Genomic DNA, 14,946 nt, shown 5'->3' on the forward strand with positions numbered 1-14,946 from the left:
TTAAACATTTTATATTGTCCCTAGATATTGGGAACATTCAAATGCAAAGGAAAGAAAATAAATCAAAAAAGAATTAAAAAAAACAAAGATCATTAATCCAGGAGAATCTGTCCCATTAGAAAATGTTCAGCAAATATGTAAAAGCACAAGTTTAGTGTTAGTTTATATGATTTAGAAATTCCTACTCTGCATTTGAGTTACAAAGAGATGGAGATGCTAGCTACCATAATAATATGCCAAAATTGCCGACACAGAATAATTCACAAACCAGGCCTGTTCCATGTGAAATGCAATTAAAGGGCAAAAAAGATTTTTCCTAGCCTATTAGGGTATACAACAATTAAGTTCATATTTTTTAAATTAGCTCACATATTCATTGATGTGTATAATTGAAAAAAATGTACAATGCTTATACATATGTTGCTAATAGATTATGTTTTTCCTAATTAATAAAGCTGCGGTAAAACACCATTAAAAAGATAGTCTAAATCATTCCAGCAAAATAATATATTAGGTATTTTACATTCCAGGAGTAAATAAAAACTTTACAAACTATGTGTAATCCCTTAAAACTCATAGTGGTGAAACATCAATACAGAAAAAATAATTATTTCTTGACAATCAGGTTATTTTTTTCTTCAGTTTATGCTTCATATCCTCTTTAATAGGTTTTCCTATTATATGATACCTTGGCTTGATGATTCAGTCAAATAGTTTTATATTAATGCAAGTTTATTTTGGGTTCATATAGTCATTTGACCAATATGAAATTTTACAATTATTGACATATTTATAGGTGTCATAAAATATAAAAAAACATAAGCACAAATTTTAGTCATAATTTGATTAAATGTATTCTGTGATTATTAAATATGATAAATTTACTTTAAAAGTAGCTATTAAGTAGCTATTAAATTTAAATGTTAATACAACAACAGATATGCCAAATGACAGTATTTTATGTCATTACTTTCTAATGCAAGATGACACATTTATGAAAAATAACAAATTGAGTAATATTAACTTTCCATCCAAATTCTTTCTCATTTTTATATCAAATGTTTTAAGTAATTTGCATTTCCTACTTATAATAAATTTTATTTCATTCTAATCACAAATGTAATGTATGTCCACTATAGAGTTCTATCTACTTTAAATGAAGCAAACTTCTCCACCTAATTTCTAAGTGTGCTTTGAATATCTGAAAGTCATTGATACAAAGTAAATATTTTCCCATTTCAATGAATGAATCTTCATGGGAATAAAAGGCTGTGAGTCCTGATTTATAATCACGATGCTGATTAATATTAAATATTAGTAAGGTATTTATGAAATAAAACTGCATATGCGTACATTAAAATGGAACAATTTTAGTAGACTCTGACATGATTTTAATCAAATGCAAACCTAAAGAGATTTCAAATTAAAAATATGTGAGCAGGCAAACATGACTACGTATACAACAAAATGAATTATCCAGGTATTCTACAGACCTACGTTTTTCCCATCTTTAATTTCTATAATTTTCAGACATATCTCCATTAAAGGACAGATTTACAGGGATGAAATAAGTTTTCATATGACAGCTTCTTCTATCCATAAAATATTTTGCTGAGATTTATCGTAAATTCACAGAAACTAGACAGAGAAATTTTTAAATAAATACTGCTTAAAGCCAACTAAAGTGAATAATGAAATCAAAATCAAGCATTTGGAAAAAGAACATTTAAAATACCATCTGTGAGCCTGAAGTTCCTATATGATTATGAATCAACAATATTCATAATTTTTACCTCATCATTTTTAATACTTTAAACATGAAAAAAATGTAGGCATTACCTTAAACCACCAACATATTCTTGTTTTTCAAAGATAGTGATGTCAGAGTAGCCTAATCGAGCCAAAAAGGAAGCACAACTTATACTTGCAGGCCCAGCACCAAAAAGAGCAATTTTTGCAGAATAGGCTTCAGGCATTTTTTCGGGGGGAGGCAGAGAAGGATCTCGAATTTGTGTGATATTCATTGTTTTGAAAACCTATGGAGAAATCAAACGCCATGGTTAAAAATTATAAACTAACTTTTACAACTTCAAATATGCTTTAATGTTTCAAACGCACTAGTGTTTTAAATAAAAACAGGAAGTATATTTTCAGTATTAATACAGTATCATTAGAAGTTGTATTGGGTCAAGTAGATGACATCCTATGCTTGACTCTTTCTCAATCTTTGGAATTCCTTTCCTGGTCACACATCCTATAGGAAGCATTTTGGCTCACTTTCTTTACACCCACTTCTAGGCCAAGTTAAGTGCTCCTCCTCTGAAGTCCTATAGTATATGTTGCATGCCTCTAACATAATTCCTTACAAATGTATCTATTTATGTGTCATGTTTCCATGTTAGTCAGTAGAACATTTTTGTTCCTTGAGTTAGAGACCATATCCTTTATAAACACACACACATATAACTTACTATGTTAAATGGAATGTTACATGTTGTATGTTTTAGGTATTTTAAAAAAACATGTTACCATTGTACTACCAGCAGTTAGTACTAATCTGGCACATAGAAAACATTCAGTAAATAATTTGCTGATGCCTGCTTCTGATTATAATAGATTAGCTTCTGAAGGATAACTTTTTAAAATATTTTGAAAGCATTAGAGAGCTACCTGAAGCTAACCAGACTAGAGGGGTCAGTCAAGATCTCAAGAGAAAATAGAGAGGAAGAGAAGTGAGATGACAGTTCAGGGTTACTTTTACCCTGGGGATAAAACCACCTCATAGCAGAAAGAGGAAAGCTCTGAATCTAGGAGAGAACCACAGCTCAGAAAAGACAGCAAGAGAGACTGTGGGAATATCCTAGGACTAGAGAGATACAGGGTTTGGGGAATGTAAGAGGCCAGAAACCAGAAGCAGAAGAAAGTGAAGAAAAATAAGCTTCTTAAACTGCACAGGATAAAAGGCTAAGAATCTACACAGAACATCTCTGCAAAGAAGAGGGGAACTTTCTACACTCTGATGGCCCAGAGGAAATAAAAATGAGTGTAGTAGCAGCTAAAGAAGGAAGATCCCTAGTAAACAGTCAGTTAGAATTCTTGGAGAGCTCTTCTCTACAAGTGGCACAAACCAGACATAGACAAGCAGCCTGAATCAACTCAGCTCTTGTGAATGAGGGTGATTAGTCCTCACTGTATTTGTTCACTAAATGATAGGATAGACCTTCTGTGGAGGGTAATAAGTCAATCACAGCATTTACAAATTTTCATACACACTACCTCGTTTTGGTAAAAATAGGCTAGGCTTGTCAACAACTAATAACTAAAAACTGCCTAGAAATAAGAAAATAGAGATGCATATAAACTCCAGGTAAGTGTAGTTATCACATGTTTTTGAATAACCAGAATTAATATGTTAAAAAATACATAATAAGAATGTGAACTTTACCAGGAAACTGGAGTTAAAAAAACAAAGAAATATGAGAAGAAAAAAAGTGAACATTAAAAAAACAAAACAAACTAAACACATGTATTTGACAGCAGATTGAACAGGTGAGCAAAAAGGGCAAGAGGACTAAAGATGGGACTGTAATAACTATCTACACCAAAGCATGGAAAAATAGGAAGGAAAATACAGAAGGAAAACTATAACAACAACAAAAACCAAACATGAAAGAAAAAGAACAACATATACAGAGCTAATATACACATAATTGGGATCAGAGGACATACACATATTTGGGAGAGGACAGAAAATGAGACAGTAGTAATATTTCAAGAGAAATAGACCAAGAACTTCCCCAAAATAATGAAAGACGTGAAAGCAATAAGTTCTAAAACCTTTAAAAAGGTAGAAACAAGGAAACTCATGCAGGTCACAGTAAAATTGCTGTGGACCAAGGTGAGAAAAACAAAGCATTGAAAGCAACAAAAAAACAGACACCGTACTGTCAACAAGCAACAAAAAGGGCTGAAAGTTTTTCTCTCAAAAGAATTGATGGAAGTCAGAAGACAATAAAATGGTATTTTTTGAACAGTGAAAGAAAATATCTTCTACCAGGAATTCTATTCAGAAGGAAAATATCCTTCAAATGTGAAAGTAACATAAAGAAACTTGCAGGGAATATTTATTGGCAACAATAAAAGATTTGCTGAAGAATATTAGATGAAGTTCTTCAGAAAGAAAGCATATCACAGATGGAAACTCTGAAATTCAGGAAGGCATAAAGGGCACTGAAAATTATAAATATGTGGGTAAATGTAAATGACATTGACTGTTTAAAGTAATAAAGTCACATGGGGTTTATGATAATTGAAAACTGAAATACATGATGAAAGTATGAGAGATTGAATGAAAGTACACTAGTGTGTAGGAAGTAGTAAAAATATCAACATTTATTAGGCTGCAATTGATTAAGGATGCATATTGTACAACTATAGTAACTACTAAAAGAATACTATTACTAATAGCTAAATTGTTGAGGGGAAAGTAGAATTTTAAAAATATGTTATTAACACAAAAGAAATAAATGAGAGAAAATTCATGTAATAGAAGGGCAGAGTGGGAGAGGAGAAAGCAGAAAACAAGTAGTAAGAAAGTGAATATAAATACATATATATGAATAATTACATTAAATGTAAATGGGTCAAAATTATAATTAAAATATTAAGGTTATATTATATGTATATAGATATAGAGCACATAAGCACAAAGACACAAAAAGGTATAGAAGATGAAAAAAGTTATTCTATGCAAACACTAACCAAAAGAAAGCTGGTATAGGTATATCATTATCTGACATATTAGACTTTAAGGCAAAATGCATTACTAAAGTTAAATAATAATAAAAAGTCAATCGGCCAGCCAGAGTTTTCAATACTAAATCCATAGGTACCTGATAACAACTTCAGAACGTGTATGTTAAATAACTGAAATTAAAATAAAAAACTTTTAAAAATAACAAAATTTACTAGCATTTATAAGCTAACATTGCATGCTAACAAAGTTTAGAAGCAGAAAACATGATTTTTTTTTTAAAGAATCATTTATTGCTGATATCTTAAACAGAATATAGTCTAATGTGATTACCTAGGCCAAAAAGTTTATAATTTGAAGTTCAGCTGTGATAAACAGAATAGAATTTTTGAAATGTCTTTCTTGTCTCACCCAGAAGCAAGAGATAGTTTAGTTTTGAGACACTGAATATATGCAACACAAGTTTTACCCAATGGTATGCAAATAAAGTAGTAATTATCCAATAATATACAATACATATCAAATTTCACCTAAGGACATTTTAATCATTTTTCAATTAACCTTTAAGTGTTTAAACCAAATAAATGTATGTATTGAAACTGAGCCAGTACCCAAAAAAGAGTTGGAAGCTCTTAGGGGGTTTGAAGAAATGAAAGCAACCATATTCCTCAATACATAGAACACCAAAGACATGTACAAGAATGCAAATCATTAGCCTCTGAACTAGGCACCCCAAGCTCTGCAGCTCATGAACTAGTTAATACATACTCAATATCCTACCTTGCTCAATACACTAATTTATGAATTAATATTATTCTTTTTCCTGCTTTTTTAAATTATAATTGTTTATTGCACTGATTTTCTCCCTTGGTTTTGTAGCAGGTTGTATTGAAAACTTGATAGTTTTCTATTGAAGTGGATATTTGAATGAAATTTTGTGAATTTTATCACAAACAATAGCAGTATGTTTTAAGAGGTCTTACATTAAAATTAGACTGCTTGGGGTTGAGTCTTGATTTCCATCATTCTCATGGTGTATGGTATTGAACAAGTCACTTAACATACTTATGCCTGTCTCCTCAAAATGTAAAGTGAGGCTAGTAATATCTATCTTGGAGGGCTACTATGAGGATTAAGTGAGTTAATTCATGTAAAGCACTTTAGAAAAGTGCCTGGCCACTTAGCAAACGTTATTTCCTAATTCACCTAGTGTTCAAACTTTGTGAGATAGAACTGTCCAATATGGTAGCTAGTAGCCACAAGTGACTATTCAAATTTATATTAAATTCATCATAATTAAATAAAATTTAGAATTTAGTTCCTCAGTAACAGTAGCCATATTTCAAGTGTTCAATAAATACATGTGGCTAGTTGGCTAATGTATTAAAGAACATTTTCATCATTGAAGAAACTTGAATTTACAACATACAGTGTAAGAGAAATAATCTCAAGAGCATCATTAAGATAAAAATGAACTAAAAAATTATGATTCAAGGAGTTTTTAGTACTTGTTACATTTGTTTTTGACATGATTTATATGATTATACGGTTAAAAACTTAATTTTTCATAATGGTTGTATTTAACAACCAGCTCATGAAATTCCTGAAAATTTAATCACCCTCTTAAGTTCTGGTCCAATCTGGCTTAAGCACGTTATTGTACTCAGGAAATATGTGATGGTTCATGTTTTTTTTTTTTTTTTTAACTTATGACATGATTGCATCAGCATCATGCCTAAACTTTGAGATATATCAGCTACACTTTTCAACTTCCTCAAGACTGGAAGGAATAAGTGGACCTCTACATTTCTAAAACAGTGGTGTTCAACTTCTTTTCAACTAAAATACACAAAATGAACAGTTTCATATGTACACAATATACTTCCATGAAGTAGCCTGATTGTGACAGAATGTTTTTAAAAATTGGCTAGGACTTTCCCCGGAAGATGGCGGCGTAGGAGGACGCTGGGCTCACCGCACGTCCTGTTGATCACTTAGATTCCACCTACACCTGCCTAACTAAACCAGAAAACCACCAGAGCTTTAGCAGAACGGAGTCTCCAGAGCCAAGTGCAGACGAGAGGCCCACGGAAGAGGGCAAGAAGGGCAGCGAGGCGGTGGGCGCTCCACGGACTGGGAGGAGGGAGCCGGGGTGGAGGGGCAGCCTGCCGGCCAAGCAGAGCCCCCGAGTCTGGCTGGCACAAGCGGAGGGGCTGGACGGAGTGTGTTCCGACAGTAAGCGTGACTTAGCATCTGGGAGGTCATAAGTTAACAGCTCTTCTCGGAAAGCGGGAAGGCTGGAGGACAAAGGGAGGGAGAGTTGCTGAGCCCCCGGATGACAGAGCTCAGATTGGCAGGGAACAAAGGCGCTCTCCAGCGCCAACTCCCTCGCCCATCCCCCAGCCAAAATCCCAAAGGGAACCAGTTCCTGCCATGGAACTTGCTTGCTCCTCGCAAACAACCAACTCTGTGCTTCTGCGGAGCAAACCTCCCGCAACGGATCTGACTCCCGCCCGCTGCCACAGGGCCCCTCCTGAAGTGGATCACCTAAGGAGCAGCGAAATAAGCCTGCCCCTCCTGCCCCCTGTGCACCTTGCCTATCCACCCCAGCTAAGACGCCAGATCCCCAGCACCACAAGCCTGGCAGTGTGCAAGTAGCCCAGACGGCCACGCCACCCCACAGTGAATCCCGCCCCTAGGAGAGGGGAAGAGAAGGCACACACCAGTCTGACTGTGGCCCCAGCGGTGGGCTGGGGGCAGACATCAGGTCGGACTGCGGCCCCGCCCACCAACTCCAGTTATACACCACAGCACAGGGGAAGTGCCCTGCAGGTCCTCACCACGCCAGGGACTATCCAAAATGACCAAGCAGAAGAATTCCCCTCAGAAGAATCTCCAGGAAATAACAACAGCTAATGAACTGATCAAAAAGGATTTAAATAATATAACAGAAAGTGAATTTAGAATAATAGTCATAAAATTAATGACTGGGCTTGAAAACATTATGGAGGACGGCAGAGAATCTCTTGCTACAGAGATCAATGGACTAAGGAACAGTCACAAGGAGCTGAAAAACGCTTTAAACGAAATGCAAAACAAAATGGAAACCACCACGGCTCGGATTGAAGAGGCAGAGGAGAGAATAGGTGAACTAGAAGATAAAGTTATGGAAAAAGACGAAGCTGAGAAAAAGAGAGATAAAAAAATCCAGGAGTATGAGAGGAAAATTAGAGAACTAAGTGATACAATAAAAAGAAATAATATATGCATAATTGGTATCCCAGAGGAGGAAGAGAGAGGGAAAGGTGCTGAAGGGGTATTTGAAGAAATAATAGCTGAAACTTCCCTGAACTGGAGAAGGAAAAAGGCATTGAAATCCAAGAGGCACAGAGAACTCCCTTCAGACGTAACTTGAATCGATCTTCTGCACGACATATCATAGTGAAACTGGCAAACTACAAGGATAAAGAGAAAATTCTGAAAGCAGTAAGGGGTAAACGTGCCCTCACATATAAAGGGAGACCTATAAGACTCGTGACTGATCTCTCTTTTGAAACTTGGCAGGCCAGAAAGAATTGACACGATATCTTCAGTGTGCTAAACAGAAAAAATATGCAACCGAGAATCCTTTATCCAGCAAGTCTGTCATTTAGAATAGAAGGAGAGATAAAGGTCTTCCCACACAAACAAAAACTGAAGGAATTTGTCACCACTAAACCAGCCCTACAAGAGATCCTAAGGGGAACACTGTGAGACAAAGTACCAGAACATCACTACAAGCATAAAACATACAGACATCACAATGACTCTAAACCCGTATCTTTCTATAATAACACTGAATGTAAATGGATTAAATGCGCCAACCAAAAGACAGAGGATATCAGAATGGATAAAAAAAACAAGACCCATCTATTTGCTGTCTACAAGAGACTCATTTTAGACCTGAGGACACCTTTAGTTTGAGAGTGAGGGGATGGAGAACTATTTATCATGCTACTGGAAGCCTAAGGAAAGCTGGAGTAGCCATACTTATATCACACAAACTAGACTTTAAATTAAAGGCTGTAACAAAAGATGAAGAAGGGCATTATATAATAATTACAGGGTCTATCCATCAGGAAGAGCTAACAATTATAAATGTCTATGTGCCGAATACCAGAGCCCCCAAATATATAATTACTCATAAACATAAGCAACCTTATTGATAAGAATGTGGTAATTGCAGGGGACTTTAACACCCCACTTACAGAAATGGATAGATCATCTAGACACACGGTCAATAAAGAAACAAGGGCCCTGAATGATACATTGGATCAGATGGACTTGACAGATCTATTTAGAACTCTGCATCCCAAAGCAACAGAATATACTTTCTTTTCGAGTGCACATGGAGCATTCTCCAAGATAGACATATACTGGGTCACAAAACAGCCCTTCATAAGTTTACAAGAATTGAAATCATACCATGCATACTTTCAGACCACAACGCTATGAAGCTTGAAATCAACCACAGGAAAAAGTCTGGAAAACCTCCAAAAGCATGGAGGTTAAAGAACACCCTACTAACGAATGAGTGGGTCAACCAGGCAATTCGAGAAGAAATTAAAAAATATATGGAAACAAACGAAAATGAAAATACAACAATCCAAAAGCTTTGGGACGCAGCGAAGGCAGTCCTGAGAGGAAAATACATTGCAATCCAGGCCTCTCAAGAAACAAGAAAAATCCCAAATACAAAATCTAAGAGCACACCTAAAGGAACTAGAAGCAGAACAGCAAAGGCAGCCTAAACCCAGCAGAAGAAGAGAAATAATAAAGATCGGAGCCGAAATAAACAATATAGAGTCTAAAAAAAACTGCAGAGCAGTTCAACGAAACCAAGAGTTGTTTTTTTGAAAAAAATAAACAAAATTGACAAACCTCTAGCCAGGCTTCTCAAAAAGAAAAGGGAGATGCGGGGCGCCTGGGTGGCGCAGTCGGTTAAGCGTCCGACTTCAGCCAGGTCACGATCTCGCGGTCCGTGAGTTCGAGCCCCGCATCAGGCTCCGGGCGGATGGCTCGGAGCCTGGAGCCTGTTTCCAATTCTGTGTCTCCCTCTCTCTCTGCCCCTCCCCCGTTCATGCTCTGTCTCTCTCTGTCCCAAAAATAAATAAACGTTGAAAAAAAAAATTTTAAAGAAAAGGGAGATGACCCAAATAGATAAAATCATGAATGAAAATGGGATTATTACAACCAATCCCTCAGAGATACAAACAGTTATCAGGGAATACTATGAAGAATTATATGCCAACAAATTGGACAACCTGGAAGAAATGGAGAAATTCCTAAACACCCACATTCTTCCAAAACTCAAGCAGGAGGAAATAGAAAGCTTGAACACACCCATAACTAGCGAAGAAATTGAATTGGTTACCAAAAATCTCCCAACAAATAAGAGTCCAGGACCAGAAGGCTTCCCAGGGAAGTTCTACCAGACGTCTAAAGCAGAGATAATACCTATCCTTCTCAAGCTATTCCAAGAAATAGAAAGGGAAGGAAAACTCAAGACTCATTCTATGAAGCCAGTATTACTTTGATTCCTAAACCAGACAGAGACCCAGTAAAAAAAGAGAACTACAGGCCAATATCCCTGATCAATATGGATGCAAATAAGATGATCACCATAATCAAGTGGGATTCATTCCTGGGATGCAGGGCTGGTTCAACATTCGCAAATCAATCAACGTGATACATCACATTATTAAAAAAAAAAGAGAAGAACCATATGATCCTGTCAATCGATGCAGAAAAGGCCTTTGACAAAATCCAGCACCCTTTCTTAATAAAAACCCTTGAGAAAGTCAGGATAGAAGGAACATACTTAAAGATCATAAAAGCCATTTATGAAAAGCCCACAGCTAACATCATCCTCAACGGGGAAAAACTGAGAGCTTTTTCCCTGAGATCAGGAACACGACAGGGATGCCCACTCTCACCGCTGTTGTTTAACATAGTGCTGGAAGTTCTAGCATCAGCAATCAGACAACAAAAGGAAATCAAAGGCATCAAAATTGGCAAAGATGAAGTCAAGCTTTCGCTTTTTGCAGATGACATGATATTATACATGGAAAATCCGATAGACTCCACCAAAAGTCTGCTAGAACTGATACATGAATTCAGCAAAGTTGCAGGATACAAAATCAATGTACAGAAATCAGTTGCATTCTTATACACTAACAATGAAGCAACAGAAAGACAAATAAAGACACTGATCCCATTCACAATTGCACAAAGAAGCATAAAATACCTAGGAATAAATCTAACCAAAGATGTAAAGGATCTGTATGCTGAAAACTATAGAAAGCTCATGAAGGTAATTGAAGAAGATATAAAGAAATGGAAAGACATTCCCTGCTCATGGATTGGAAGAGTAAATATTGTCAAAATGTCAATACTACCCAAAGCTATCTACACATTCAATGCAATCCCAATCAAAATTGCACCAGCATTCTTCTCGAAACTAGAACAAGCCATCCTAAAATTCATATGGAACCACAAAAGGCCCCAAATAGCCAAAGTAATTCTGAAGAAGAAGACCAAAGCAGGAGGCATCACAATCACAGACTTTAGCCTCTACTACAAAGCTGTCATCATCAAGACAGCATGGTATTGGCACAAAAACAGACACATAGAACAATGGAATAGAATAGAAACCCCAAAACTAGACCCACAAACGTATGGCCAACTCATCTTTGACAAAGCAGGAAAGAACATCCAATGGAAAAAAGACAGTCTCCTTAACAAATGGTGCTGGGAGAACTGGACAGCAACATGTAGAAGGTTGAAACTAGACCACTTTCTCACACCATTCACAAAAATAAACTCAAAATGGATAAAGGACCTGAATGTGAGACAGGAAACCATCAAAACCCTAGAGGAGAAAGCAGGAAAAGACCTCTCTGACCTCAGCCGTAGCAATCTCTTACTCGACACATCCCCAAAGGCAAGGGAAATAAAAGCAAAAATGAACTACTGGGACCTTATGAGGATAAAAAGCTTCTGCACAGCAAAGGAAACAACCAACAAAATGAAAAGGCAACCAACGGAATGGGAAAAGATATTTGCAAATGAAATATCAGACAAAAGGCTAGTATCCAAAATCTATAAAGAGCTCACCAAACTCCACACCCGAAAAGCAAATAACCCAGTGAAGAAATGGGCAGAAAACATGAATAGACACTTCTCTAAAGAAGACATCCAGATGGCCAACAGGCACATGAAAAGATGCTCAACGTCGCTCCTTATCAGGGAAATACAAATCATAACCACACTCAGATATCACCTCATGCCAGTCAGAGTGGCCAAAATGAACAAATCAGGAGACCATAGATGCTGGAGAGGATGTGGAGAAACAAGAACCCTCTTGCACTGTTGGTGGGAATGCAAATTGGTGCAGCCTCTCTGGAAAGCAGTGTGGAGGTTCCTCAGAAAATTAAAAATAGACCTACCCTATGACCCAGCAATAGCACTGCTAGGAATTTACCCAAGGGATACAGGAGTACTGATGCATAGGGGCACCTGTACCCCAATGTTTATAGCAGCACTCTCAACAATAGCCAAATTATGGAAAGAGCCTAAATGTCCATCAACGGATGAATGGATAAAGAAATTGTGGTTTATATACACAATGGAATACTATGTGGCAATGAGAAAGAATGAAATATGGCCTTTTGTAGCAACGTGGAAGGAACTGGAGAGTGTGATGCTAAGTGAAATAAGCCATACAGAGAAAGACAGACACCATATGGTTTCACTCTTATGTGGATCCTGAGAAACTTAACAGAAACCCATGGGGGAGGGGAAGGAAAAAAAAAAAAAAAGAGGTTAGAGTGGGAGAGAGCCAAAGCATAGGAGACTGTTAAAAACTGAGAACAAACTGAGGGTTGATGGGGGGTGGGAGGGAGGGGAGGGTGGGTGATGGGTATTGAGGAGGGCACCTTTTGGGATGAGCACTGGGTGTTGTATGGAAACCAATTTGACAATAAATTTCATATATTGAAAAAAAAAAAGAAACTGCTCAACAGAAAAAAAAAATTGGCTAGAAGTGAACAGATCCATACACATGGGGGAGGGGGGTGTTGATATACAACAAAATACTTTAGAAACCTAAGTAATGTGAATATTTATATATCCAAAATTGTCATTTTATAAAAGAAAGTAATTAACATATCTAATAAAGTAAATGCTAAACTATGTTTACAATTACAAATCTTGTGATATTTTTTAAGATTACTAATCCGTAGATAGTATGGGTGGAAAAAGTAATTCATGCTATTGATTAAATAGCATAAATTAATCTTGTCCTGAAACTTAGTCAATTAAAACAAATTTAGAAAATTTAAGAATGTTAATAAATAAATGGTAATAAGGCACATTTTTCATTTCCTTTTTTTAAAACTAGTTCAGTCTTCAAATAAATGTAACTAAAATTATAAATAATTTATAAATAAATGCTATATTAAGTCCACTTATTTACAATATCAAAAGAACATTTCCTAATAGATTTCTTGAAGTGTAATTCCCATTGTTTCATAATACAACAAAACTTAATCCAAGACAACTGAGCCCTTTAAGTGAGAAAGATAACTTTTTTAAAACAAACTTCAGCTGTCATTCCTTCTATTAATTTTCTAACATTTACTATCTAAGCAAAAGATTCAGGTGTCTAAGGAAGTTAATAATACAGACAAATAGGTTAATCAATGTCACAAGGAAGTAAATTAAGTATTTAAAGATGCATAGAAATTATGCCCAATACGTATTTCCCTACACTAATAAAAAGGCCAATATTCACTCAGCATATACTGTGTGCCAGGCTTTATACTAAATCTCTATACAGATGTTCTCATTTAGTCTTCAACAATTCTGTTATGGTGGTACAGTTATTTCCATTTCCCAAATGGAAATTCGATTTCACAAAGTAAGGATTTTATGCTGAGACTAATCTACTCCATTGGCCTGAACTCTTCTTACACACTGTCATTGTCAAATTTTTATAGTGGTTTTCAATAAGAAATCATTATGTTTCATATATATATAATCATATATTTCAGTATGAAATGCATAACTCAAAAAAATAACTATTACATGAATTTATCTCTCCTAAGTCTTACAATAGCCAGCAACAAAAGTTGGCTATACTTAATAAATTAAATTGAACTTACAAGCCAACAGCTGCTAATGAAGTGTTTGAAAACACGGCACTACGTATGGCATTTGGTTCCCTATCATGCTATTCTGAGACAAGAAACTAAGGTAGTCAGTTGCATCAAGAGGAACGTGATATTATTTATACTCAATCAAATATTTTATATTTATATCCTTTTAAAAGTGTTCCTTTTCCTACCAATGCTCTTAGAGTATTTTAAGATTATTTTACTTTTCATCAGGAGTACATAACAAACATTTATAGAGCCCTAAAATATAACAAGCACTGTGTTATAGAAAGCAATAAAAAGGTTTTGAAGTAGCCCTAAAAGAGCTGGTTGGGGGCTGATTACTGGGTTTATGGCTGTTAAAATTATTTTTATTATTTTTTAATGTTGTATATAGTTCTTGAGAGAGAGACAGAGACAGAATATGAGTGGAGGAAGGGCACAGACAGAATGAGACACAGAATCTGCAGCAGGTTCCAGGTTCTGAGCTGTCAGCACAGAGCCCAACACAGGGCTCGAACTCACAAACCCCCAGATCATGACCTGAGCAGAAGTCAGTTGCTTAACCAAATAAGCCACCCAGGTGACCCTAAAATTATGCTTTGACTATCTCCTGGGCACTTTGCTATGAACTTTACATAATTTTTTTTTCACTTAGCATAGCTTACAATCTGACTTTCCCTATAGATTATGAAGTAATCAGAGGTTTTTCCCTTCCCATCTGTAATCCCAAGGCATAGTAAAATTCTACCACATAGTAAGCATCCAACAAGATTTGGGTGAATTTCAAAATTCCTGAACTCCTGTGACAGACTCCAACAAATGAGAAATAGTAACCAAGGAAATACATTTCTCTCTCAGTGATACAGAAAGACAGTTATTTATAAACAGATATCTTTCTTGAGAAACATTTTAAAGTAGATTTCTGTGCATAAATCACCCTGTGATTTCTGACCTTTCACTCATCTGGAAAGTGTGTATTTCTTTCATCATTCCAAG

At 36.0% G+C, this 14,946-nt stretch overlaps 1 protein-coding gene across 1 annotated transcript in view; it reads right to left on the minus strand.

Moving 5' to 3' along the window:
- DPYD (dihydropyrimidine dehydrogenase) overlaps positions 1–14,946 on the minus strand; it is an 891,530-nt gene that overhangs the window by 614,815 nt on the left and 261,769 nt on the right. Inside the window, exon 9 of the mRNA XM_040471061.1 lies at positions 1,840–2,036. Within this exon, the coding sequence (XP_040326995.1) occupies positions 1,840–2,036 (197 nt within the window). The remainder of the gene's footprint in view (positions 1–1,839; positions 2,037–14,946) is intronic.

This window comes from Herpailurus yagouaroundi, unplaced genomic scaffold, assembly GCF_014898765.1.
Source record: "Herpailurus yagouaroundi ecotype Mexico unplaced genomic scaffold, PumYag 77, whole genome shotgun sequence".
NCBI lineage: Eukaryota > Metazoa > Chordata > Mammalia > Carnivora > Felidae > Herpailurus > Herpailurus yagouaroundi.